Source organism: Phacochoerus africanus, chromosome 1 (genome assembly GCF_016906955.1).
Source record: "Phacochoerus africanus isolate WHEZ1 chromosome 1, ROS_Pafr_v1, whole genome shotgun sequence".
NCBI classification, from domain to species: Eukaryota; Metazoa; Chordata; class Mammalia; order Artiodactyla; family Suidae; genus Phacochoerus; species Phacochoerus africanus.
The window spans coordinates 152029867-152056711 of record NC_062544.1 but is presented as its reverse complement, the minus strand read 5'-3'; the positions used below and the strand labels follow the sequence as shown (position 1 = coordinate 152056711).

Sequence of the window (26845 nt, the reverse complement as noted above, 5' to 3'; positions counted from 1 at the left end):
TATCCAATCAACTCCTGGGGACCAGGCTGTCCCTCTGCCAGGAAAGGGCCTCGCACTGAGCACAGGACCAAAACTTGTGTCCATCACTGCCTCTGACCTTGGTAATGAGCATATCTTAAAGAAGCTGAGACCCTTTGTCCAGAGCTCACCATGTCCATGCTTGACCTGGAGTTGGAAAAACTGAAGAATCCAGGGCAAGTAGAGTAATTGCAGTTGCTGCTTCACCCCGAGGAGGTCAACCAGCGAATCAGCAACCTAAATGATTGCTTCCTTCCAAGTCTGGCAGGTTGCTGCCTTCCAGCCACCCTACCAGGAAATGTACAAGCAAGGGTGCCTTTGGGAAAGGCAGTTCAGTCCAGTGAAATTGACATGGTACAAAGTCATCTCCATTCCCCACTATAAAATGGGTGTGTGCAAACTAGACCAGGGTCTCAAGCACAGAGGTGCACAGGGCAGCCTGGCCAACTGGAGGACACAGACCCTCCAGAAGAGGGACAGTGACTACCGACCCCTGCCAGTGGTCACCAGGCAGCAATGCAGCTGCATATGGCCAGAGCTTCCCATTCTTTGAGACTGTATTAGAAGCACCTCCTGAAAATCCTTGCCTCCAGGCAAGGAGGGGTGTGGACCATCCTGGAGGCCGGACAAGGGGGTGCCTCAGCCAACAGGGTCCCACTCAGGGCTGTCATCAGAGGCAACTCCTGAGAGTTTTTTCTGTGGAAACCATAAACTTTTTTTTTGGTGAAACCTCCCACTTTTAAAATGTGGGCTTAAAAAAAGAAATACTCTGCTTCAAACCCATTAGGATGGCTACTATTAAAAAAACAAGTGTTGGTGAGGATGTGGAGAAACTGGAAACTTGTGCACTCCTGGTGGAAATGTAAGATGGTGCAGCTGCTGGAAAACAGCATGGAGGTCCTTCAAAAAATCAAACACAGAATTGATCCAGCAATTTAGCCTCTGGGTATATACACCCAAAAGAATTGAATAAAGTGACTTGAAGAGAGATTTGCACACCCATGTTCATAGCAGCATTATTCACAACAACCAAAAATGTGTAAGCAAACCACATGCCCATCAGTGGATAGTGGCTATACCTAGTCTGGTCTCTACACACATCTACACACAGCAGAATATGATTTGGTCTTAAAAGGAAGTTCTGACACATGTGACAATATGAACTAACCTAGAGGCCACTGTGCTCAGTGAAAGCCTATAAGGGCTGTCACAAAGGACAAATACTGTCTCATTCCACTTATATGAAATATCTGGGAATTCCCATCGTGGCTCAGTGGTTAACAAACCTGACTAGTATCCATGAGGACACAGGTTTAATCCCTGGCCTTGCTCAGTGGGTTCAGGATCCAGTGTTGCTGTGAGCTGCAATGTAGGTGGCAGACGTGGCTTGGATGCCACGTTGCTAGCCTGGGAACTTCATATGCCTTGGGTACGGCCTGAAAAAGACAAAAGACAAAAGACACACAAAAAATCTGGAGGAGTCAAACCCACAAAGACAAAGTAGAGTGGTGGTTGCCAGGGACTGGCAGTGGGGGATGGGAGTTAGTGTTTAATGGGGACAGTTTCTGTCTTGCAAGATGAAGAGTTAACAGGGATAGATGGTGGTGATGGTTGCACAACAATGTGAATGCATTTATTTAATGCCACTTAAAAATGGTTGAGATGGTAAATTCTACGTCATGTATATTTTAACCACAATTGAATAAGTACTGTATGGGGCAAACAAAATCATGTGTGAGCTCACTGTGGCCTACAATCCTTACCTTTGAGATCACTTGACTTGTGAAACAGCCAGAACAGCCCATATGTAAGATTAAGACAGGAGAGTTCCCTGGTGGTCTAATGGTTAGGACTCAATGCTTTTACTGCTGTGGCCTGGGTTCAGTCCCCAGTCTGGGAACTGAGATTACACTTCAAGCTGCTGCATGCCGTAACCATTAAAAAAAAAAAAATTATAAAAAAGATCAAGACGAGAAGGTGAAAATTGTGGTGTCCTGGCAGAGCGAGAGGCAAAGTAAGCCAAAAAGTGGTGAAAGCAGGGGTAGCCAGGTCCCCATATAGGACTGGCACTGGGATTCCAGATCCTTGCGTGGTGCACCAGCCATGTATGCTTCCCCATTCTTGACCTCCACCTCTTGCCTCTCCCAAGTCCTATCTTTCTTCTGGCTGTCTCCACTGGGGCTAGAAGTGTGGACTGAGGCCCTGCCCCAGCCTGGCTGCCCTTCAAACCTTTTTGTGTTGTCTAGAGTGAGTGTCCAACCCCTTTCACCGAAGCCACCAGTCCTCCAGACAGATGTGCAGCTTCTGCTGCCCACTGAGAGTGTCCTCTGTGGAGCCTGCAACATGCCTCTCTTTTCTGAGTCCCGGGACAGAAGGGGGCTCCTCATCCAGGTGCACACGAGGGAAATGTCACAGAAGTAGGTTCTGGGCCTCCAACAACCAGCATCTGTTGCTGTGGGTTTCCGGAAGTCCAATTGTGAGTACCCACTCCCCAGGTTCAGAAATGGGCAAACTAAGGAAAGGACCAGGGATTTAGTCATTTTTGTACATACAGCCTTAGCCAAAGGTCTTTTCCCCAGGGAATGAGGTTCCACACTTCCCATCATGAGTGCTCCATGTTCTGATGGAGAAGCAGGAGAGGAGGGCATGCAGACCAAAAAGGGATCTGAGAGTCTGAGGCCACTCACTACCCTCTCTCACCAACCTACTGTCTGGGCTTTCCTGGCATATTGCAGGGTCTTGTCCAAACTCTCCAAGCTGAGACACCTTTCCCAGGCCAGGAGTCCCTCAGATTTGCCTCATCTTACCTATGTCAAGCTATGCCCTATAGGCCAAGCCTCTCCCTTGCCTGGGTCTGTACAAAGCAGGACTGGGCTTCAGGTACACAAGCTTTGCAGGAGGAGATGGACCCAGAAGGATTGTACACAGGAGTGGAGGAGACATCTGTCTAAAACAAAGGACAGGAGGGATGCTGCACTCCTCTAACAAGCAGGATGAGGTACTGGCAAAAGGTGGGAAAGTGGGGAATCACATGCCTCTGAAACTAGTAGCAATTTAGTAAAACTGATGACTCAGATGGGGAAAAGACTGCAGAATGAAATGCCCAAGGTGATTGCATTTGCATAAGCCTGAAACTCAGAAAACAATGTTTTGATACAAGAATGTTCTTTTATCATCATATTTATGTCAGGGTATAAAAACGTGAATGAAAAGGACACATGCCGCTGAAGACATTCTACTCTTCTAAAAGACCCCACCAAACTGACAACCCTGAAAAACAGTGGAGAAAAAGGGAATTTAATTCGTTGCTTATAAAACTAGAAGCAAATATGACAAAAGTCGTGGCAGTCGACATTTCAGAAAGTTACCTGTATTTTTCCCCTTCATTTAATTATTTTTTTTTGTCTTTTGAGGGCCGCACCCGTCGCATATGGAAGTTCTCAGGCTAGGGGTCCAATCAGAGCTATAGCCACTGGCCTGCAACACAGCCACAGCAACCTACACCTCAGTTCACTGCAAGGCCCGATCCTTAACCGAGGGAGGTCAGGGATCGAACCTGCGTCCTCATGGATATAGTCTAGATTCGTTTCCGCGGAGCCATGTCAGAAACTCCTGTTTGTATTTTTAAAGTGTCTTCCTAGAACACCAACCCCACGCAAAAGCGCCCAAGTAAAACTAGAGGCCAGTGAAAGAACCCCGCCTTTGCCGCCACCTCAACCGGAAGAGGAATGCAGAGACCGAGGGTCTGGGCGGGGACCCCCGCCCGCCAGCGCCACTCGCTCCCATTGGTAAGTACACTCAGGGCCCCGCTCTGATTGGTGGAGTTGCGATCCCTGATTTGCATAGGCCCAGCAGCGGCATGCAAGTAACCGCCTCTGTGCTGCCGCGCTAGTACTCCAGCACACCTCGGGATGAGGGGGTGGGCCGCCTCGGCACTCCTGGGGGCTGTTCCCTGGACCCCACGAAGGCTCCTCCTGCTCAGCACCCCCCCGTGGGCGGCCCGCTTCTCGCCCACCAAGGCGTGGCACCTGCCTAAGCTTCCAGGGCTGTGCACGCATTTCAGTACCCAGATTTGACTGCACGCCTGCTCTTCACATGGGGAGAAGTTTAACAGTGAGAAAGTGGACCCAGTCATCTGAGAGGGGAGGGGGACAGTCACAAGTACCCAGATAAACATCTAATTATAAACTGGCACCAAAGGCAAGCCTGCAGAACAAACTGTGGGGGTGCTGACCAGGCTGGGGTGGATGCCCAACACTGGGCAGCCTTGCCTGCTGCCCCCAAGTCCGCATAACCGTTGTGCCCCACTCCACTCAGAGGCTTCGAACGCGGACAGGGCTCCGAGGGCCGTGCCTGGGGCTTCTCCACACCCGGAGGGTCTTGGCAGGCACTCCAGCTTCCAAGTATTAAGACTGAAAAGAGGGAGTTCCCGTCGTGGCGCAGTGGTTAACGAATCCGACTAGGAACCATGAGGTTGCGGGTTCGGTCCCTGCCCTTGCTCAGTGGGTTAACGATCCGGCGTTGCCGTGAGCTGTGGTGTAGGTTGCAGACGCGGCTCGGATCCCGCGTTGCTGTGGCTCTGGCGTAGGCCGGTGGCTACAGCTCCGATTCAACCCCTAGCCTGGGAACCTCCATATGCCGAGGGAGCGGCCCAAGAAATAGCAACAACAACAAAAAAATAGACAAAAAAAAAAAGACTGAAAAGAAATTCAACAAAGAGCCCCCACCAAGCCTTGCTATTTTTCAAGAAAAGCATTTTTGTACACAGAAAATCCCAGTGCCCCACATTTGTGGCAAAAACCATTCCCTAGGACTGATGCCAGGAGAAAACAGTGAGATCCAGCATTCTTCCCACTAGCATTTTCTGAAATGTAGAGACAGCTTATTCAAATATAATTTATTCAGAAAAAAAATACAATGTTTTAAGAATTTAATTCCAAGAGTGAAAGAGCCCAAAGGCTAGGTAGAAAATGGCCTCTGCTAGCTACACGGGGACAGGTTTGGCTCTGAGGGAAGGTCTATCAGTCCTACCAGGAGGGGCTGTGGCACAGGAGCTCCTTCCCCTCCCACCACGAGTTGACACCGTGGCCCTTCCTATTCCCAGGCCACCCACCTGCTCCAATGGGGTTTCCTGGTCACAACCAGGACAGCCACTCCCCCAAAAGCCATAACCATTAACTAACACTGCTACCTCCTTCCAAAGCAACCCCTGCCCAACATACACACACATAAAGTGCAGGAACCTGTTGTCACCTTGGCATTCAGTGCGGCACATGAAGGCCTTGGTCTGAAAGTCCTGCACTTTGGGTGTGAGGCCGCTTGGCCATGGGCTCCTCCTCCTTCTCTTGCTTCAGCCATCGCTCCAGGAGTCCTGCACTGCTTCTTTTGAGGGGGCCTGGGCTCTTCTGTAGGAACTGGCTGGACCACTGGGGCACATCTGGCTCTGCCTTTTTTGGTGTTTTGGGGTCTTCTTTTTTTGGTGACTTTGTGGCCAGCCACTGCAACATCTTCTGGCTACTGCCACTTGGCTTGAACTCCTAGAAGAAAGAACAGAAAGCTCAAACCACCCAGTTCAAGCTTTTGGGAAAAGGCCAATTCCAAGGGAAGAAAGACGTTAGCAATGGCCAAGTGGGGCCACTAACCCAGTGGGGAAAGAGAGGAGCAACTGAGTGTGTTGGAGGGGTACAAGGAGGAGGTAGCCGATCTTACAGGAGTGTGGGACCCATTAGAGAAGAAGGCCATCTGGCATTCCAAAGATGTGCAGAGAAAGAAGAATCATGAGGGGGAAAGAATGCAATTCAGTGTGACCTTGCAGTGTGGGGAAATGAGCTGGTGAGGCATAATTTCAGACAGCCATGATAAGGATTCAGCCTAAGGCTGAACAGAGTAACTCTCACTGCACAGCCTCCTCCACCAGCACTGTTCCCTTCTGTACCTGCACCCCAACCCTGAGCTGAAGGTTCTGAAAGAATTGGAGTAAAGACCATAGCAGAAAGGGGGCAGCACCTAGTGCAAAATGAACACATGTAATTACATTTTCAGGGACAGCTAGTGAATAAATGTGTCGGGCATAGGAGTTTGAGAGAACTGAGTGAAAAGAAAATGACACAGTTTGAGAACTTAATAAACTTAAAAACAAAAGGAAAATGGGGAAGGAGGCAGTTATTCTAGTTGTCATTGTCCTTCACACTTCTCAGGCATCCTAAGCCTGTTTTGGAACACCCAGACTCATGTCTTACTTCAGGTCTCTCTGTGCCACCCAGAAACAGGTAGTACTCCTAAATCTTTATCCCCCAGATGTCAGTAGGGGGCAGCATTTGCTCTCAAACATCTTTTTCAACTGCAGGCTTCTTGCTGTTCACCTTCCCTTCCAGACACATCTTCTGGGAGCTCCCATTGTGGCTCAGTGGTAATGAAATCAACTAGGATCCATGAGGACTCAGGTTCAATCCCTGGCTTCATTCAGTGGTTAAGTATCTGGCATTGCTGTGAGCTGTGGTGTAGGCTGCAGATGCGGCTCAGATCTGGTGTTGTCATGGCTTGGTGTAGGCTGGTAGCTGCAGCTCTGATTCAATTTCTAGCCTGGGAACTTCATATGCAGCCCTAAAAAAGACAAAAAAAAAAACAACAAAAACCCATCTTCTAGATCCTTGCCAATTCTTTTTTTTTTTTTTTGGTCTTTTTGCTATTTCTTGGGCCGCTCCTGTGGCATATGGAGGTTCCCAGGTTAGGGGTCGAATCAGAGCTGTAGCCGCAGGCCTACGCCAGAGCCACAGCAACGCGGGATCCGAGCCGCGTCTGCAACCTACACTACAGCTCGAGGCAACGCCGGATGGTTAACCCACTGAGCAAGGGCAGGGACCAAACCCGCAACCTCATGGTTCCTAGTCGGATTCGTTAACCACTGCGCCACGACGGGAACTCCGATCCTTGCCAATTCTAAGAAGTTAAATTTCATGGCAGGAATGTTCTCAAATCCTCTTGAAAGAGAATGAGGACTGAAATTCCTCCAACTGTAGTTGGGAAAGGACAGTTACAGAAAAGAGACATTAAAAAAAAAAAAAATCACACATTCGGTTGGGGACAGAAATAGAGTGAAAGTCAAGGGTTTCTCTGTCTCTCTCACAATCACCTTCTAGGAGTCCAGAAGCCCAAGTCAGCCCTGAATAGTGACACAGAAGGTCTAGATGGTCTGGCATTTACGTTCTGAAAGAGGTCTTCTGAGGACTCCTAGTCACAGCCCACTTTGAGGGTCACTGCCCTGGTCCACCTTGCCATGCACAGGAAGATGAATTCTGGGTTGTTTATATCAGAGCTCTGATTGTAAAGGGCCATATCATAAACTGAACTAACAGGTCATACTGATAGAAGATAGGAAACTCAGAAATGACAGAGTCACCTTTTTGACGAGTAAGTCGACAGGAAGCAGACACTCAGGAGTGTCGTTTCGGAAGTTGTTCACCACGGTAGAGACTGGATGGAAGGCGATGTTCTCTGTGGGATGGATTAACTTCAGAGCTTCCTGGGCTGAGACCTCACCAAAGTCCAGCCATTTGGAGACTGCCTCCTCTCCATCTAATATGGCAGGCATCCTGGCCAGTGAGATCAAGACCGTGGTCAGATCATCCAATGAGGGAAGGAGGGTGAGGGGGAGGAAGAGAGGGAGAGAGGTCTTGTCAGCTGAAGTGCAAACTGTCACAAGCAGCAGCTCACCCTCCCTCTATGCCTCACATGGGGCTTGCTGGCCTGTGCCCCCTGAGAATAACAGGGTGAGAAAGTCAACACCAGGACAGCCAGCTTACACAGTCTGATGGTGAAGATAGTACCCAGTGCCAGGACTGGGCACTCCTCAGCTATCAAACTGTGACCTATCTCTGAAGCTCAAGTCTAGACTTAAAGGGGAAAAAACCTCGGAAAAGCTGTTTGTCAAAAACACTCTCCAGCCTTACCACCACATCAGATTTATGTAAGAAACAGCTATTCACATATTGTGAACAAAAGGAAAGTATGGCTCAGAAAAGCAAAGAGGCTGCATCAGAGGACTCCTGGAACCCAGGATGATGGTAGGAAACGATCCCTTGTTTAGCTTCCACTTTTATGTCCTGCCAAGAATGTGCAGACTTCACTGGTGGGTAATACAGCTGATTCAGGAGATAAATACACATAAACATCTATTTTAATAATGTCATTTCAACAAATTAAACGTGTACTTTATCTTTTTTTTTTTTAACGGCTGCACCCACGGCATATGGAGGTTCCCAAGCTATGGATTAAAAGGGAGCTGTAGCTGCTGGCCTACGCCACAGCCACAGCCACGCCATGATGGGAACTCCTCGAATGTGTACTTTTAAAAAAAGGATATTAAAATCTCTGAGGAGTTGCTATTGTGGCTCAGTGGTTAACGAAATCTGACTAGGATCCATGAGGATGTGGGTTTGATCCCTGGCCTCACTCAGTGGTTTAAGGATCTGGCATTGCTGTGAGCTGTGGTGTGGGGTCGAAGACATGGCTCAGATCCCCTGTTGCTGTGGCTGTGGTGTAGACCAGCAGCTGCAGCTCCGATTCAACTGCTAGCCTGGGAACCTCCAAATGCCATGGGTGTGGCCCTGAAAGACAAAAGAAAACAGAAATCCAGGAGTTCCTGTTGTGGCTCAGCGGGTTAAGAACCTAACTAGTATCTATGAGGATGCAAGTTTGATCCCTGGCCTTGCTCACTGGGTTAAGGATCTGGTGTTACCTCGAGCTGTGGTGTTAGGTTGTAGATGTGGCTCAGATCCCACATTGCTGTGGCTGTGGCGTAGGCTGGCAGCTGCAGCTCTGATTCAACCCCTAGCCTGGGAACTTCCGTATACACTGGCTGCAGCCCTTAAAGGACAAACAACAAAATAAATAGATAAATATTTTAAAATCTCTGAAATCTAGATGTATTTTATGATGAATGGCATCTCTGCACTGTATCATAGTTTAATTGGCAGTAATTGGCAGCACTTTACTTTTCTTAACAGTACACAAAATAATGGTACATTTAACATCAATGATAGTGTCTTAGATTAGAAGAAACAGGAATTTATTTTAAGGTAAATTAGCAAAAACTAAAACTACTTTATCCCATGAGAGCATCATTTCAGATAGAAAGCTCAAGGAGTTCCCGTTGTGGCTCAGTGGTTAACGAATCCGACTAGGAACCATGAGGTTGTGGGTTCGATCCCTGGCCTTGCTTAGTGGGTTAACGATCCAGCATTGCCGTGAGCTGTGATGTAGGTTGCAGATGTGGCTCGGATCCCGTGTTGCTGTGGCTCTGGCATAGGCTGACAGCTGCAGCTCCTATTAGACTCCTAGCCTGGGAACCTCCATATGCCATGGGAGTGGCCCTAGAAAAGGCAAAAACAAACAAACAAACAAAAAAAACCAAAAAACAAAAAAAAGCTCAAGACAAGGGCAGGTGGAGTTCCCATCATGGCTCAGTGGTAAACGAATCTGACTTATATCCATGAATATGCAGGTCCCATCTGTGGCCTCACTCAGTGGGTTAAGGATCCGGCGTTGCTGTGAGCTGTGGTGTAGGTCACAGACGTGGCTCGGAACCCATGTTGCTGTGGCTCTGGCATAGGCCGGCAGCAATAGCTCTGATTCGACCCCTAGCCTAGGAACCTCCACATGCCATGGGTGTGGCCCTAATAAGACAAAAGACAAAAAAAAAGGCAAGTGGGGAGTAACACAGGTATTCAACACGTGCAGCACAGTACTCTTTTCAGGAAAACTTCATAAAATTACTATGTGTTATCTGGCAAAAACTGTGACAGTGTTACACAAATATAGTCAGTCCTGTTAATGCTTATTTTTAAAGTGCAAATCCATTCCAAAGTGACTGGTATCTTAGAGAGCAATTTAAGCATAATGCAAGTTTTGCAACTGCTTATACACAGTTTTTTGTCTGTGAACACAAAAAACTGCAGCCTGCAGAAGTGAGCCTTGTAAGAGTACACAAAATGCACACACACAAACACACTGCAAGCCCTCACAGCTACCTCAGCTCACTGCCTATCATCCACCAAAATTGTGTCTTGCTCTTATTTTGCATTTGTAAACTTCTCTGTATATTTAAAAAAACCCGATAGCAACTCCTGCTGTGGCGCAGTAGGTTAAGGATCCATTGTTGCTGCAGCTATAGCATACGTAAGAAAAGTATTCAATATCTCACACATGTTTATGCTTCCTGGCTCAAACATGCTAAGCAGTGCTTGAAAATGGAGTGCATTTAAGGCTTGAGGAGAAGCTTGAAAGCAAGAAGAGAACATGTACTATTCACAAGCAGTCAGTAAGAAGGGGCCCACCACAGGGACCAATGGCTGCCAGGCTGGCACAACAGCAACAAGTGTCAGGAAGTCAGTACCCATCAGGCCTGAAGGAACAGAAGCAATGAAACGATTGTTCAGTATACGGACTGAAAGTTAGAGTGAAAAACTGGAAGCTTTCTCACAAAGATATCCCAGGGATCAAACACACATCTTCATGAAGACTACATCTGGTCCTTAACCCACTGAGCCACAATGGGAACTCCCTAAATGTTCAATTCTGATGAGATGCCTATCTATTATAACCACAGGCCTGGAAGGGGCACCATTCAAAGGCAGAAAAACATGCCCACAATTTAAGAATGCAAAAGATAATACATTTTGCATAATCTTCTTCCCATCATTTCACAATGACTCACAAGTTGCAACTCTTCTGACACTCACTTCTACGAGCCGATTTCAGGTCTTTTTAAGGTAAAGTGCCACATTTATTGTAATACCTATGTATTTTTTAACCATTTAATGTATGAAACTGTAGAAATGTTTTTTTTTTTATTAGATTCCTATTATTTAGTGTGTCACTGACAAAGTTTTTCAGTGTTGTCCCCTTAATCCAACTTTTCCCATAAGTCCTATGGTTTTTGCTGTACAATTTTGCTTTGTGTCGTTTTTAAGAATGAATGTCTGTTACAGGTAAGCTGAGTGTAACTGTATTTTGGTCTTAGTTTCCTACTCTCTAAATCTGTGTGTTATAAAACTTTGAATTCCAAAAGCTGCCTATCTAAAAGCAGAAAGGACAAACGCTCCCCTGAATCCTCTCGGGCTCGGGATGAGAAGGGTGACTTGCCTGTGGTGGATGTCATTCAAGCCTTGGCAGGACTCTACTGTGATGATGGTGTAAGAATATAGGCAGTCTCCTCCCTCTGGAGGGTCCCAGCAGTCAAAGATGCCAGCCATTGTCAGCAGCCTCCAATTGTCCCAGACTTTCTCCCAGTCCTCAGGATTGTCTGCAGCGCCCATGCTGCCTGACTGGAAGCAAAATCCACAGCAAGTTAGTCAGCAGCCACCTCCTCCTGCATGTTGGGTGGTATTACAGACTTGAAAGCAAGGCAATCATTTTATTTATTTTTTAGGGCTACAGGTGCAGCATATGGAAGTTCCCAGGCTAGGGTCTAATTGGAGCTGTAGCTACCAGCCTATACCACAACCATAGCAATGTGGGATCCGAGCTGCATCTGTGATCTACACCACAACTCATGGCAACGCCAGATCCTTAACCCGCTGAGCAAGGCCAGGAATCGAACCGTGTCTCTATGGGTCCTAGTCAGGAACTGACTGCTGAGCCACAACAGGGACTCCAAGGCAATCATTTTAGATTCAGTCCATGCCTTTTAGTATGCATCTTCCTGATCCACTGTTGACAAAGGTAAGAGGGCTGGTGGAAAATACTCACCAAAGCAATGGCCTTATGGCTCCTTAATGCTTTCACAATAAAATTTGACATCTTCAATTTGGTACTCAGGCCTTCTTGTTCTGGGTCATTATTTTGGCTTTCACTTACAATGTTAATTTGAATTAAGCCCTGCTGTTTGTAAATTAAGCCGTTATGCAACTTCATGCCCCTGTGTCTCACTGAAGCAACTTTCCTCTGCCCAAAACGTCTCTTCCTCCAGAAATAAGCCCCAGAATTTCTGACTTACAGTTCACCTTATTTCTAATTTTATTTTATTTCTTGGCCGTAATCGTGGCATGCGGAAGCTCCTGGATCAGGGATTGAACCTGTGCTACAGTTGTGGCAACGATGGATCCTTAAACATGTTGTGCCATGTGGGAACATCCTTACAGTTCATTTTATTTATTTATTTACTTATTTATTTATTTATTTATTTACTTACTTACTTACTTATTTATGTCTTTTTTTGCCTTTTCTAGGGCTGTACCTGCGGCATATGGAGGTTCCCAGGCTAGGGGTCGAATTGGACCTGTAGCCACCAGCCTACGCCAGAGCCATAGCAATGAGGGATCCAAGCCGCATCTGCAACCTTCACCACAGCTCACGGAAACGCTGGATCCTTAACCCACTGAGCAAGGCCAGGGATCAAACCCACAACCTCATGGTTCCTAGTTGGATTCATTAACCACTCAGCCACGACAGGAACTCCCCTTATAGTTCATTTTAAATGGAAAAAAATCACAGTGGAAAATCTAAGGTGGTAGCCTGAATGTACAGCCTAACTCGATCCCTAGAAAAACAAAACAGCCAGGACAAGTGTGTTGGCTGCTCTGAGACAAGCGATGGGATTACCGACAGGTAGAGACCTACGGCAAAGGCCATGCATTTAGTGGCTCCTAGAAGAGGGCAGGAAGGAGCCAGGGACTATCGGAGGAGCACATTGCTGTGTAGGACCCTCAGAGGGCTCACCTCTCCAGTCCAGAGACTTGGCTGTAGGGAAGCTTCCCTCCTTTTCCCTGGAGGTGGATAACACATGGCTAATGTATTGACTGGACACAAATAAAAGCAGAAATGGGAGTTCCCATCGTGGCGCAGTGGTTAACGAATCCGACTAGGAACCATGAGGTTGCGGGTTCGATCCCTGCCCTTGCTCAGTGGGTTAACCATCCGGCGTTGCCGTGAGCTGTGGTGTAGGTTGCAGATGCGGCTCAGATCCCGCGTTGCTGTGGCTCTGGCGTAGGCCGGTGGCTACAGCTCCGATTTGACCCCTAGCCTGGGAACCTCCATATGCCGCGAGAGCGGCCCGAGAAATAGCAAAAAGACCAAAAAAAAATTAAAAAAAAAAAAAAGCAGAAATGGCTCTACCCTTATAGCTAGTAGTTTGCCACTGTTGGAAAACCCTAAATAGAGCAGCCATAGTATGGAGTGCACTACCATAAGCTGGTAAGGAAACACTCTTATCCAGAGGGATTAGGTAAATGGAAGAGAAAAGGCTGGGTTGAAAAAAGCAGTACTAATGGGAGAAAGAAAATAACAAGGGAATGAAAGTATTCAATGCATGGAAATGCAATGACTAGGTAAATAATGGGGAAAAGAACGTTAAAACCCCTACTTTATTCCTTAGACACCACAAGATCCAGATGGATCAATGATATGCCAATCCATTTCTGTTGTCCACTTACTGACAATCACTCAGTTCTCAAGTATCCAAGCCTCTCCCCATCCTCACTCTCAGCTGATGACTTTGCCTATTTCCCTGACAAAACAGAAGCATTCACAAGACCATCTGCCTGCTTCCAAACATCTCCCCACCTTCACACACCTTGCCTTCCCTCCACTTTCTAATACTCTCGCCCGAGGCATGCAGAAGTTCCCAGTCCAGGGGACTGAACCTGTGCCACAGCAGTGACAATGTCAGATCCTTAACCCGCTGCACCACCAGGAAACTCCAAATGCTCTATGTGTTTTGCCCACAGGTGCACTGGATCTCACTGCCTCCCATCTCACCTACACAAGGACATCCTTCTAGTGACTTGTACTTTCTCCCTGCTCTCTATTAGACTGTTTCCAGCAGCTTATGAACTTGCTGTTATTTCCAATTGTTTGTTGCTAGTAACTGAATTTTGCTGATTTATGTATACTGACTTTGAGGATAAAGTTTGGCAAAGTACTTGCATCACCCAGGAAGAGGTAAAAGTATTATTCAATACTAGACTTAGGGATGTACTCAACCAGGTAGGTACCAGATTTGCACAATGAAAACTATAAAATATTGTTGAAAGACATTAAAGATCTAAGAAATGGAAAGACACTCTGAGAGTTCATGGAATGGAAGATAAAGATAGTAAACTGGTCTATTCCCCAAACTGATGTACGGATCAAAGCAGTTCCTTCCTTCCTCCTTTTCTTTTTTTTTTTTTGGCTGCACCTGTAGATTGTGGAAGTTCCCAGGCCAGGGATTAAACCCACATCACAGTGACAACCCAAGCTGCTGCAGTGACAATACCAGATCCTTAACCCACTGAGCTACAAGAGAACTCCTCAATGCAATTTCTATCAAAATTCCAACTGTCCTTGTGGCAGAAACAAGCTGATCCTAAAATCCATGTGAAACTGAGGAAACCCAACAACCAAAACAAGTTGGAGGACTCAAACTTTCCTATTTCAAAGCTTACTATAGAGTTATAGGGTGGGACTGCATGAGAACAGACATGCATACCAATGGATTAGACCCCTAGACTAGGAACCTCCATATGCCATGAGTGTGGCCCTGGAAAAGACAAAATAAATTAAAAAAAAAAAAAGATACACATCCATGTAAAAACTTGTGCATGAATGTTCATAGCAGCATTATACATAATAGCTAAAAAGTAGAAAAACCCAAGTGTTCATCAACTGATGAATGAATAAACAAAAATGTGCTCTATCTATACGATGGATGATTATTCAGTCATAAAAAGGAATGAAAGGCTGATACATGCTACAGAGATGAACCTGAAAAACATTACGTCAAGTAAAAGAAGCCAGGCACAAAAAACCCAAATATTGTATGATTCCATATATATGAAGTGTCCAAAATAGACAAACGTATAGAGACAGAAAGTAGATGATTAATGGTTGCCAGGGGTAGGGGGAGTAGGAAATGGAGTGACTGCTAATGGGTATGGGGTTTCTTTTTGGGGTGATGAAAATGTTCTAAAATTTGACAGTAGTGATGGCCACACTACTCCAAATATACAAGACTTGCAGACTTTTTTTATCCCTCACAGCCACACCTGCAGCATATGGAAGTTCCCAGTGTAAGGGTTGAATGAGAGCTGTAGCTACCAGCCTACGCCAGAGATGCTCAGAATCCGAGCTGCACCTGTGACCTATGCCACAGCTTGCGGCAACGCCAGGCATTAAAACCGTACCCTGGAGTTCCCATCGTGGTGCAGCAGAAACAAATCTGACTAGGAACCGTGAGGTTGTGGGTTCAATCCCTGCCCCCACTCAGTGGGTTAAGGATCTAGTGGTGCCATGAGCTGTAGTGTAGGTCACAGACATGGCTTGAATTCTGCATTGCTGTGGTGTAGGCTGGCAACTGTAGCTCCGATTCGACCCCTAGCCTGGGAACCTCCATATGCCTTGGGTGTGGCTCTAAAAAGAAAACAAAAAACAAAAAAATCCTGCATCCTAACTGACATTATGTTCAGTTCCTAACTTGCTGAGCTACAACAGGAATTCCTGACTTGCATACTTTTAAAAGGTGAATTTTGGAGTTCCTATTGTGGCTTAGCAGGTTACAAAACCGACTATTATCCATGAGGACATGGGTCTGATCTATGGCCTCGCTCATTGGGTTAAAGCTGTGATGTAGGCTGCAGACATGGCTCTGGCATTGCTGTGGCTGTGGCTTAGGCCAGCAGCTGCAGCTCTGATTTGACCCCTAGCCCGGAATCTTTCATATGCTGCACCTGCAGCCCTAAAAACCCCCCAAAACAAAAAACAAATGTGAAGAAAGGAAAAAAGAAAAAAGAAAAAAACAGCTTTCTTTGGATTAGCTCTCTGTGTCTAAATATCTACTGTGAATGCTGCTAATGATACCTTTTCTGTTTTGATTTGGGGGAAGTAGATGAAGTATGGCTGCTTCTGGTATGTTCCCGGATGTCGCTGCCACTCGTAGAATCCATCTGCTAAAACAACACAGCGCCTTCCCTTACTCAGAGGCACCTGAGGGAAAAACGTGAGCAAGATATGGTCTTAGCGAGGAGGGCCATGGTGAAGTAAGTCAGAAAGAGAAAGACAAACAGCATGTGATACCACTTGCGTGTGGAATCTAAAATACGACACAAATGAACCTATCTACAAAACGGAAAACCGACTCACAGACAGGGAGAGCAGATTCGTCGTTGCCAAGGGGGAAAGGATGGAGTGGAAAGTTGGGGTAAACAGATGTAAGCTATTACATACAGGATGGATAAACAAGGTCCTATTATATAGGAGAGGGAGCTATACATAGGGAATTCAATATCCTGTGATAAACCATAATGGAAAAGAATATTTTAAAAAGAATGTATGAGTTCCCGTCCTGGCTCAGTGGAAAAAAATCTGACTAGCACCCATAAGGACTTCAGTTCCATCCCTGGCCTCACTCAGTGGGTTAAGGATCTGGTGTTGCCATGAGCTATGGGATAGGTCACAGATGTGTCTCAGATCCCACGTTGCTATGGCTGTGGCGTGGGCCAGTGGCTACAGCTCCAATTCGACCCCTAGCCTGGAAACCTCCATAGGTCGCAGATGAGGCCCTTAAAAAAAAAAAAAGAAAGAAAAGAAAAAGGCAAAGCAAAACAAAAATCTCAGATCTGGGGAGTTCCCTTCGTGGCATGGCACAAACGAATCCAACTAGTATCCATGAGGACGTGGGTTCGATCCCTGGCTTTACTAAGTGGGTGGGGGATCCGCACTGCCATGAACTGTGGTGTAGGTCGCAGACATGCCTCAGATCCTGAGTTGTTATGGCTGAGGCATGGGCCAGCAGCTATAGCTCCAATTCAGTCCTTAGCCTGGGAACTTCCATATGCCACAGGTACATCTCTAAAACGCAGAAAAAAACAAACCCAAAAAACCTCACATCTGGAGTTCCTGTTGTAGCACAGCAGTTAAAGACCCAACGCTGACTCTGAGGATATGGGTTTGATCCCTGGCCTCGTTTAGCAGGTTAAGGATCCAGCATTACTTCAAGGTGCGGCACAGGTCTCAGATGAGGCTCAGATCCTGCACTGCCGTGTTGTAGACTGGAGCTACAGCTCTGATTCAGCCCCTAGTCTGGGAACTTGCACATGCTGCAGGTGCGGCCATTAAAACAACAACAACAACAACAACAACAACAACAACAAAACTCAGATTCTCCAATGTGTGACTTCAGAGCAGTTAATTCCTCTGTACCTCTCTTATATATAAGATGTTGTAAGGATAAAATAATGTACATAACAGGAATAGGAACTTCTGGTAGCTAGTCTCTGAGGGTGGCCCCCAGCAAGCCATGCACACCAATGTTCACATCCTGTGCGGGCCCCTCCCACACTGACCTTGGTCTGGCTCTGTAAAACCAATGGAATGCAGTAGAAATGACACTGCCAGGACTGCCTAGGCCAGGACACAAAGCCTTGCAGCTTTTGCCCTACTCTCTTGAATGATGAGCTCTAGGTTAGTCAGATGCCATGTGAGACCTCCCTAGCTATGTGTATGCAAAGTCTTCGGTTACTCTACTCATCCCAGGAGAGGTGTCAGACAGGTGGGTCAAGAAGCCACCTGGGGAGTTCCCGTCGTGGCTCAGTGGTTAACGAATCCGACTAGGAACCATGAGGTTGCGGGTTCGATCCCTGACCTTGCTCAGTGGGTTAAGGATCCGGCATTGCTGTGAGCTGTGGTGTAGGTCGCAGACATGGCTCGGATCCCGCGTTGCTGTGGCTGTGGCATAGGCCGGCAGCTACAGCTCTGATTAGACCCCTAGGCTGGGAACCTCCATATGCTGAGGGAACGGCTCTAGAAAAGACAAAAAAAAAAAAAAAAAAAGAAGCCACCTGTACCGTCCAGCTATCTCTGGATTAGAATTACGTGAGAAACTCTAGTTGTGCAAAAACTGTCCAGTTGAGTCCAGTCAACCCACAGAATATGAGGAAAAAATAAACTGCAACTTTGGCACACTTTGTCACACAGTAATAAACTGAATAGGGCTCAATGTTAACAATTGGGAACACATTTTGGAACTATTGCTCAGGTATATAAGGCACTGATAGTTCTGTTAGATAAAATATCAGAATATGTGCCTTTTCCCAACACCAGCTACCTACCTTGAAGGACCGTTTCTCCATTATGGTATCACTACGGCAGTTGGTTGTATTGAATTGCAGCTTGGAGGGATCAGCTTCTTTAAACCAGGATGGGACTAAGCCCCATCGCATGGGAGCAATGATCCGCTCAGATGAGTCTGCACCCTGCCACGGGAAAGGTTAAGAGCCAGTGAGGAGACCATAAAGAAATTTAGAAAACCAAATTTAATGCATGCATTACAATACCATTAGTATCAAAATACAAAGAAGATTATTAAAAGAAAAAGATTTGCTCTGAAAACCATTTTAATGATTTATCATGATGTGACTAATTTGAGTTCTCTAGCAATATTAGAACGTAAGTCATCCTGCTTGGGCAAGGTGGGCAATACAGAGTTTAGTTTCTGTAAACCTTTAATCAGTGCCTACCTACTATGGGAAACACATAGTACTAAGTCCTGCACTTCATGTGGTCCCAGCTTTCAAAAAGCACACATTACTGACAACCATAATACAATAAGGTTCATGCAACGATTAAGGGCTACTCAGGGTGCTATGGGGGCACATGGAAGGTACTTAATCTCAAAGGGCTTGCACTGTAACTTGTGAGGCTGCGTAGACATAAAAACAAGTAATAAGAGGAGTTCCCGTCATGGCGTGGTGGAAACGAATCCGACTAGGAACCATGAGGTTGTGGGTTCAATCCCTGGCCTTGCTCAGTGGGTTAAGGATCCCACATTGCCGTGAGCTGTGGTGAAGGTCGCAGATGCAGCTTGGACCTGGTGTTGCTGTAGCTCTGATGTAGGCTGGCAGCAATAGCTCTGATTCGACCCCTAGCCTGGGAACCTCTACGTGCCCCAGGTAGGGCCCTAAAAAGACAAAAAGACAAAACAACAACAACAACAACAACAACAAACCAAAACCAAAAAACAAGTGATAAGATCTATAGGCTAAGGGCCACGTAAGTGGTACATACAAGCAATGTCAAAAAACTTCAGTGGAGAGTGATGTGTGAGAGATGGAACAGAGAAGTGTATTAGTTCCTTGGAAGGGGCAAAAGGGAAGGGTACAGGGTGAGATGGTTCTTGGACTGGCTCCCACTAGAGCCATACAATTCAGTCAGAGAAGAGATTGGAAGAAAGACCAGATATGAAGTTAGATGCCATGTCAAGAATGTGCAGGAAATCAAAACTACAATGAGATACTACCTCACACTGGTCAGAATAGTCATCACAAATAAATCTACAAATAACAAATGCTGGAGAGGGTATGGAGAAAAGGGAACCCTCCTACAATATTGGTGTGAATGTAAACTGGTACAACCACTGTGGAAAGCAGTATGGAGGTTCCTCAGAAAACTAAAAATAAAACTACCATATGCTCTGGCAATCCCATTCCTGGGCATATACTTGAACATAATTACAATTCAAAAAGATACATGTACCCCTCTGTTCAATGCGGCATTATTCACAATAGCCAAGACATGGAAGCAACATAAATGTCCATCTACAGACGAATGGATTAAGATGTGGTACATATACACAATGGAATACTACTCAGCCATAAAAAGAATGAATTAATGCCATTCACAGCAACATGGATGCAATTAGAGACTCTCATACTGGGAGTTCCCATCATGGCTCAGTGGTTAACAATCCCGACTAGGATCCATGAGGATGCAGGTTCAATCCCTGGCCTCACTCATTGGGTCAGGGATTCAGTGTTACCATGAGCTGTGGTGTAATTTGCAGACATGGCTTGGATCCCACGTTGGCTGTGGTGTAGACCGGCATCTGTAGTTTTGATTCCACCCCAGCCTAGAAACTTCCATGTCGTGGGTGCGGCCCTAAGGAAAAAAAGATTCTCATACTAAGTAAGTCAGAAAGAGAAAGACAAATACCATATGTTATCACTTATTCATGGAATCAAAAATATGGTATCAGGAGTTCCCGTTGTGGCGCAGTGGTTAACGAATCCGACTAGGAACCATGAGGTTGCGGGTTCGGTCCCTGCCCTTGCTCAGTGGGTTAACGATCCGGTGTTGCAGACGCGGCTCGGATCCCGCGTTGCTGTGGCTCTGGCGTAGGCCGGTGGCTACAGCTCCGATTCGACCCCTAGCCTGGGAACCTCCATATGCCGCGGGTGCGGCCCAAGAAATAGCAACAACAACAACAACAAAAAAGACAAAAAAAAAATGGTATCAATGAACCAGTCTACAAAATAGAAACAGACTCGCAGACATGGAGAACAGACTTATGGTTGCCAAGGGGGAGGGAGAGTGAATGGGATGGACTGGAGTTTGAGGTAAGTAGATGCAAACTATTACATTTAGAATGATAAGCAGTGAGGTCCTACTATATAGCACAGTGAACTGTGTCCAGTTTCTTGGTATAGACCATGATGGGGGATGACAGGAGAAAAAGAACCTATATGGGTCACTTTTCTATACAGCAGTAATTGGCACTACATTGTAAATCAACTATAATTAAAAAATAGAATGTGCAGGAAGTGGTTTTGTGCAGAAGTTATAGCAAGCCTGAGGATGCTATTTTTAGGAAGGCCTGCTTATAGGGTTGGCTCTCAGTTAGCATCTGAGAACTCGGATTTTGAGTGTTTCCACCTTTCCCTGACTGCTAAGGATAGTATACGAGGCCTAAGTTTGTGCAAAAAATGAGGTTTATGCTGAGCACCTGCTTTCCTTCTAGGAGTCTGGAATTTGGGTATTTGCTAGGTAGAGAGTGCCCTTGTGAAAAACCTTGGGCCTAAGTTTCTAACGGGTTTCCCTGGTCACAAACACTGTATACATTCTGGTATAATTTTCTTTGTTGGATAACGAACATGCTTGATGTGTCCCCTCACAGGAAGGAGAGAACATAATGAAGCCTGTGCATGAGTTTTTCCAGACTTTTACTTACAGCATACTATGAGGGAGGAGACACGTGAGCAGAATGTAGTGTGTATCTACGACAGTGGTACAGTGGGTCTGGTGACAGTAGTCAGAATAAAAGACACACAAAAGATAGAAAGAAAAAATGAAATTATAATGGTTAGCAAGTGGATAATTAAGTTTTCAGGCCTAGAAGACTTAACGATAGCCCTATTGAACAAAAAAGAAAAATCTGAAAAGGGGTTCCATTTTGGGAAAGATTACGTGTTTAATTATAGATAACAGCGGATCTGTGGCAGCTTGAAGAATGGGCCCCTGGGAGTTCCCATCGTGGAACAGCAGAAATGAATCCGACTAGGAACCATGAGGTTGCGGGTTCTATCCCTGGCCTCGCTCAGTGGGTTAAGGATCCAGTGTTGCCGTGAGTTGTGGTGTAGGTTGCAGACGTGGCTCAGATCTGGTGTTGCTGTGGCTGTGGTGTAGGCTGGAGGCTACAGCTCCGATTAGACCCCTAGCCTGGGAACCTGTATATGCCTCGGGAAGCAGCCCTAGAAAAAAGACAAAAAAAAGAAAAAAGAAAAAAAAGAACCAACATCACTGAGAGATGAGAGAGTAATTGTCTCTATGTCAGATGTTGTAAACTTTTCTCTACAAGGCTAAGTGTTGGAGTTCCCATTGTAGAGCAGCGGCAATGAATCTGACTAGTATCCATTAAGATGCCAGTTGGATACCTGCCCTTGCTCAGAGGTTGGGGATCCGGTGTTGCCGTGGGCTGTGGTATATAGGTCATAGACATGGCTCAGTTTCCGCACTGCTGTGGCTGTGGCGTAGGTCAGCCAGCAGCGGCAATTCTGATTTGACCCCTAGCTTGGGAACTTCCATATGCCGTAAGTGCAGCTCCCCCTCCCCAAAAGCCAATGAATAAATAAATAAAATGCTAAATGTTAAGTACAGTAGACTTTGCAGGCCATACAGTCTTTGTTGTAGGAACATATCCCCTTTCCATACAAACACATACACACACACACCTCATATATAGAGTCCATTCTTACTATACACTGCAGTTAGCTTCTACAAAGTTGCTACAAACACTGAATTAGGGAACTCTGCTGCTCTTAAGGGAAATACAGAGTTAAGCTGCCAGGAGCCTATGGTGGCAATATTTTTATCAACTCATCAATATATAACCTGTCTTCTGTGTATTTTTTTGTGTGTGTGTGTCTTTTTGCTATTTCTTGGGCCACTCCTGCGGCATATGGAGGTTCCCAGGCTAGGGGTCCAATCGGAGCTGTAGCCACCAGCCTACGCCAGAGCCACAGCAATGCTGGATCCGAGCCGCGTCTGCAACCTACACCCCAGCTCACAGCAACGCCGGATTGTCAACCCACTGAGCAAGGGCAGGGATCGAAGCTGCAACCTCATGGTTCCTAGTCGGATTCGTTAACCACTGCGCCATGACGGGAACTCCTTCTGTGTATTTTTGTTTAAAGTCACTTTATTTAACATATATTGTTGATTCATTAATGTTGAACTCATAACCAACAGCCACAGTAACTCATGTCCTAATGAAGTCTCTTGAACATGTGTATTTTCTTCTCAAGGCATACTGCACCTTTCCTGCACTTAGAAATTCTAGACTGCACTTCACCACTATGCTTAGAGACAATTTTAAACAGGGAAGTCACCAACAAAAAGCACAGAAATGCAAAAAACACAGCAATAAATAGATGGCAAAAAGGACATTTGTTTATAATAAAAAAAAAAACTGAAACAAGGAGTTCCTGCAGTGGCGAGATTGGGACCTCTTTGGAGTGCTGGGTTCCAGGTTCAATCCCTAGCTCGGCACAGTGAGTTAAAGGATCCAGCACTGCCGCAGCTGTGGCTTAAGTCAAGACTTCGGCTTGGATCTGATCCCTGGCCCAGGAACTCCATATGTCACAGGGAGGCCAAAGATGAAAGACAAAAAAACCCAAAACCAACCAAACAAAAACAACAACAAAAACTGGAAACAAGAGGGGAGGGCAAAAAAAAAAAAATCCTACTCTCACAATTTCCGCTGATCATCTTTAACTTGAGTGTGTTCACTGGACAACTGCAAACCAAACCTAAATGTCGGACTGCTTTGTAATGGGAGCAATGAATAGAAAGTGGCTTGTAAGCCAAAATGCTGAAAATGTTGCTCAACATTAGTCATCTTTTTCTCTACTCTCATGAACTTGTGGCCAGAACAGCTGGGAACACTGGGGTTAAATAAATGAAAGAGGAAGTCATTTGCAAACGGTTGGTTTCAAATGCAAATGTTACAATCTATACACAAGTACTGGCCACTATAATATGGATTCATGATTTGCTAAAATGGTTCTATTTTCCGTTTATAATTTACAGGTTTCAAAATACGAAACCTCAAATATTTATCAAAATTAGGAAATGCTAGCAATCTTTACAAAATTTGCTAGAGATGTGGAGTCAAAACACTACATCGGCAATTTCATGCCACTAACAGAAGAGGGGCTAGGCAAGCTTAAGGGCCCCACTTTCCCCATTCCTAGTTGCAGGGAGTATCCACTGGAGTGGGGACAGTGGACTGGACCTCAGTTCTGGCTCTGTACTTCACTGATTGGGTAACCTAGGACAAGTCGCAATTTCTACACTTTTGTCTTTACATCTGTTAAAAAAATTTCTCTTTGAGCTAACATCCATTCTGCAATTCTAAAGAGGTGGTACAAAGAGAACCAAGGCTTAAACATAATAAACCTCATACACTTAACTCTCCTCTCTCTTCAAATTATGCCTTCCTCTGAAACTTTTTTTTTCCTTTTCCAGTCAAGGTTCCCCATGACATTTATTTTATTTTGATTTTCCTCTCATTAAAAAAGTCTTCTTAGTTTCAACAGGGAAGTATGCATCCACTGTTGGCTCAAGAATAAACTACTTCATGTAAATGGCTTCATTCAACCAAAAAAATCTGGTGGTTTATTTCAAAATAACTTGATCCTATAACATAAAATCTCTCTTTTGATGACCGTATTATCACCACAGTTCTGAAGTATATGTGACAGGGGTATAATCAACTTTACAGAGTGATCTAAGCATTATGGGCCAAATAAAAATCCAGGATGGAAAAAAATCAAACATGTTTTTAAAAAAACATATCAACATATTTAAAATGTTTAAGACAAGGAGAAACTATTAATAAACGTTTTTATTACACTGCATGTGTGTATACATGTATACATACAAACACTCTTTTTCAGGAGGTAAGAACCAAAACATGATTATAAATTATTGACCATTCCAACGCTATGGGGATAGACACTATAAAAACAATGAATACAACCAAACTTCAGATTACCAAACCAAACACCTCAGACTGTAGCCCCAGTAAAAGACAAACATAAAAAGATTGAAAACGCAAGCAGAAGGCAAACTTCACGGTTCAAGAAACATCAAGACAGGAGTTCCCGTTGTGGCTCAGTGGTTAACGAATCCGACTAGGAACCATGAGGTTGCAGCTTCGATCCCTGCCCTTGCTCAATGGGTTAACGATCCGGCGTTGCTGTGAGCTGGGGTGTAGGTTGCAGACGCAGCTCGCATCCCGCGCTGCTGTGGCCCTGGCGTAGGCCGGTGGCTACAGCTCTGATTGGACCCCTAGCTTGGGAACCTCCATATGCCGCGGGAGCGGCCCAAGAAATGGCAAAAACACAACAACAAAAAAAAACCAAAAAGGTCTTTGAGATTCGCTAGTCCTTTTTTTTTTTTTTTTTCCTTTTTTTGAAAACAGATACTGAAATGATCCTGATGACCAGTGAGGTCTGAAGGACGCTGTCTTAAAAAGTGTCTTTGGACACAGGCGCACATAAAGTCGGCGTGCAGGAGGGGGGCCGCGGAGCCAGAAGCCGGCGCGGGGGGAGCGCTCACCTTCTCCAGGTGCCGCCGCGACAGGAGCACCGGAGTGCTGGACCGCGGGCTCTTGTTGTACGAGGGGTAGTACCGGTCAGGGTCCCTCCATTCCGGGAGCTGCTGGCGGCCCTGCCGGTCCCGGTAGGCGCAGGCTCGGGTGAGGGCCTCCAAGGGCAGGTGGCAGGACGTCCGCCCGCACATGCTCTGTGCCGCCGCTCACACCGCCGCACCTCACACCGCAGGTTCCTGCACTGGAGGACGGTTCCAGCCGCTCGACGCCAGCTCTTGGCCTGGGCCTCCGCCCGCCCCTCCCCCTCCCCCTCCCCCTCCCCTCGCTCCCGGGGCCTCCCGCCTCCCGCTAGTCCCGCCTCACCCCCACCTCTTCCGCCCGCCGGTCCCGCCTCACCCGCGCCTCGGGTCTCGGCTCGGCGGTATTCAACCCGCCTCACCTCAGGCTCGGCGCCCGCGCCTCTCTCCGCGCTAAGCCCCGCCCCCAGCAGGCCGGCCCCGCGAGGCCAGCTTCTCTCGGACACTTTTTCCCCTCCTCCACCCTGACCGAGACGGGGCTCCCCACCCTGGCTCTTCGGAAAGCGCTCGAGGAGGAACCTCTGATTGCCTTTGAGGACTCCTCGATCCCAGGCTTTTCGGGGCTCTACGTCCTCCGTGTGGGCCGTTCCCCTTCGGAGTTAACTCCCTTTCCAGAGCGAACCTGGGGATTGTGGCCTGGAAGTGTCCCCAGGACACCTAGAGGGGACCCTAGGGTCTGCAGGGCCCTTCTCTGTAGGGGTGAAGTCAGAAAACGTTTCCCTTACTTCACAGTCCTACTAAATGATTCATAGTTTGGGCAAAAATTGAAAAACCATCAGAAAACTTCCATCAATCACACAAGTCACTCTCAAACCCCTTGAGCACCAGAGCAATTTCCAGGGCCCTCATCTCTCCCCCACACCCAAAGCTGAGGCCTAGATTTAAAAAGGGGGGAGGGAGGGTTAGTTCCCTTTCTGGTTCAGAATTAAGGAACCAGACTAAGATCCATGAAGATGTGGGTTAGGCCCCTGGTCTAGTTCAGTGGGTTAAGGATCCAGTGCTGCTATGAGCTACGGTGTAGGGCAAAGTTGTGGCTCGGATCCTGTGTTGCTGTGGCATAGGCTGGCAGCTGTAGCTGTGATTCGACCCCTAGCCTAGGAACTGCCATATGCCACAGGTGTGGCCCTAAAAAGAACAAAAAATAGGCTTTACAGGTGTATTTCAGCCACAAAATTGGCAAAACCATCTGGCTTGAGTTTAAAGGCTCAGCAGGGGTTGGCCGCTGAGCCTGCTCCCTTGGGACATAAACAGACTTCTGGGAGTTGCCTTGTGCAGAGGTTAAGGAGCCAGCATTGTCACTGCTGTGGTATGGGGTTCCATCCCTGGCCTGGGAACTTTTTTTTTGTCTCTTTAAGGCTGCACCTGTGGCATAGGGAGGTTCCCAGGCTAGGAGTTGAATTGAAGCTGTAGCTACCGGCCTACGCCACAGTCACGGCAATGCAGGATCCTTAACCCACTGAGCGAGGCCAGGGATTGAACCTGCATTCTCATGAATACTAGTCGGGTTCGTTAACCACTGAGCCACAACGGGAACTCCATGGCTTAGGAACTTTTGCATGCTGCGGGAGCAGCCAAAAAAACACCCCCAGAGACTTGTGCTCTCTATGGGCTGTTTCCCAGCAGGGAAACCCCAGTGTACACCTCACCACAGGCCTGAGGTTAGGCAAAAGCAAGGTAATCCACCAAATCCTCAGGCCTCACTGATCTAGAAAAGGAGGGTAGTTTAAGGGCACAAACAACTGCTACTGCTGTCATTCCCTCATCAAACATGCACTGCTGCTGCTCCTGGGTGTGGGCTCAGATAGAGACCAGCAACGGGGTCTTGCCTCAGGCTAAGTACAATGGCCAAAGGGCTGCGGGTGCAAGGGGAGGGGGTGGAAAAGTGTTCTTG

At 46.5% G+C, this 26845-nt stretch overlaps 1 protein-coding gene across 2 annotated transcripts; it reads right to left on the bottom strand.

The window, feature by feature from the left end:
- Positions 1-4903: 4903 nt before the first annotated feature.
- Positions 4904-25176, bottom strand: HMCES (5-hydroxymethylcytosine binding, ES cell specific). Of its 2 annotated transcripts, XM_047782288.1 has the most exons (6): positions 24886-25176; positions 18102-18245; positions 15853-15978; positions 11161-11342; positions 7418-7610; positions 4904-5555 (listed from the first exon to the last, which is right to left on the bottom strand). In XM_047782288.1, the coding sequence occupies exons 1-6, from the start codon at positions 25066-25068 to the stop codon at positions 5280-5282; spliced, it is 1104 nt and encodes a 367-aa protein (XP_047638244.1). In that variant the 5' UTR covers positions 25069-25176; the 3' UTR covers positions 4904-5279. The 2 variants fall into 2 exon arrangements, with proteins under 2 accessions (XP_047638244.1, XP_047638253.1); XM_047782297.1 differs by lacking the exon at positions 15853-15978.
- Between the last annotated feature and the right edge of the window lie 1669 nt (positions 25177-26845).

Coding starts and splice junctions, on each gene's coding strand:
- HMCES (XM_047782288.1), bottom strand. CDS start 25,068: ATGTGCGGGCGGACGTCCTGCCACCTGCCCTTGGAGGCCCTCACCCGA. Junction 7,611..11,160: donor TTGAATGACATCCACCACAG/GCAAGTCACCCT, acceptor CTCACTGGCCAG/GATGCCTGCCATATTAGATG. Junction 5,556..7,417: donor TCGACTTACTCGTCAAAAAG/GTGACTCTGTCA, acceptor TCTTTCTTCTAG/GAGTTCAAGCCAAGTGGCAG.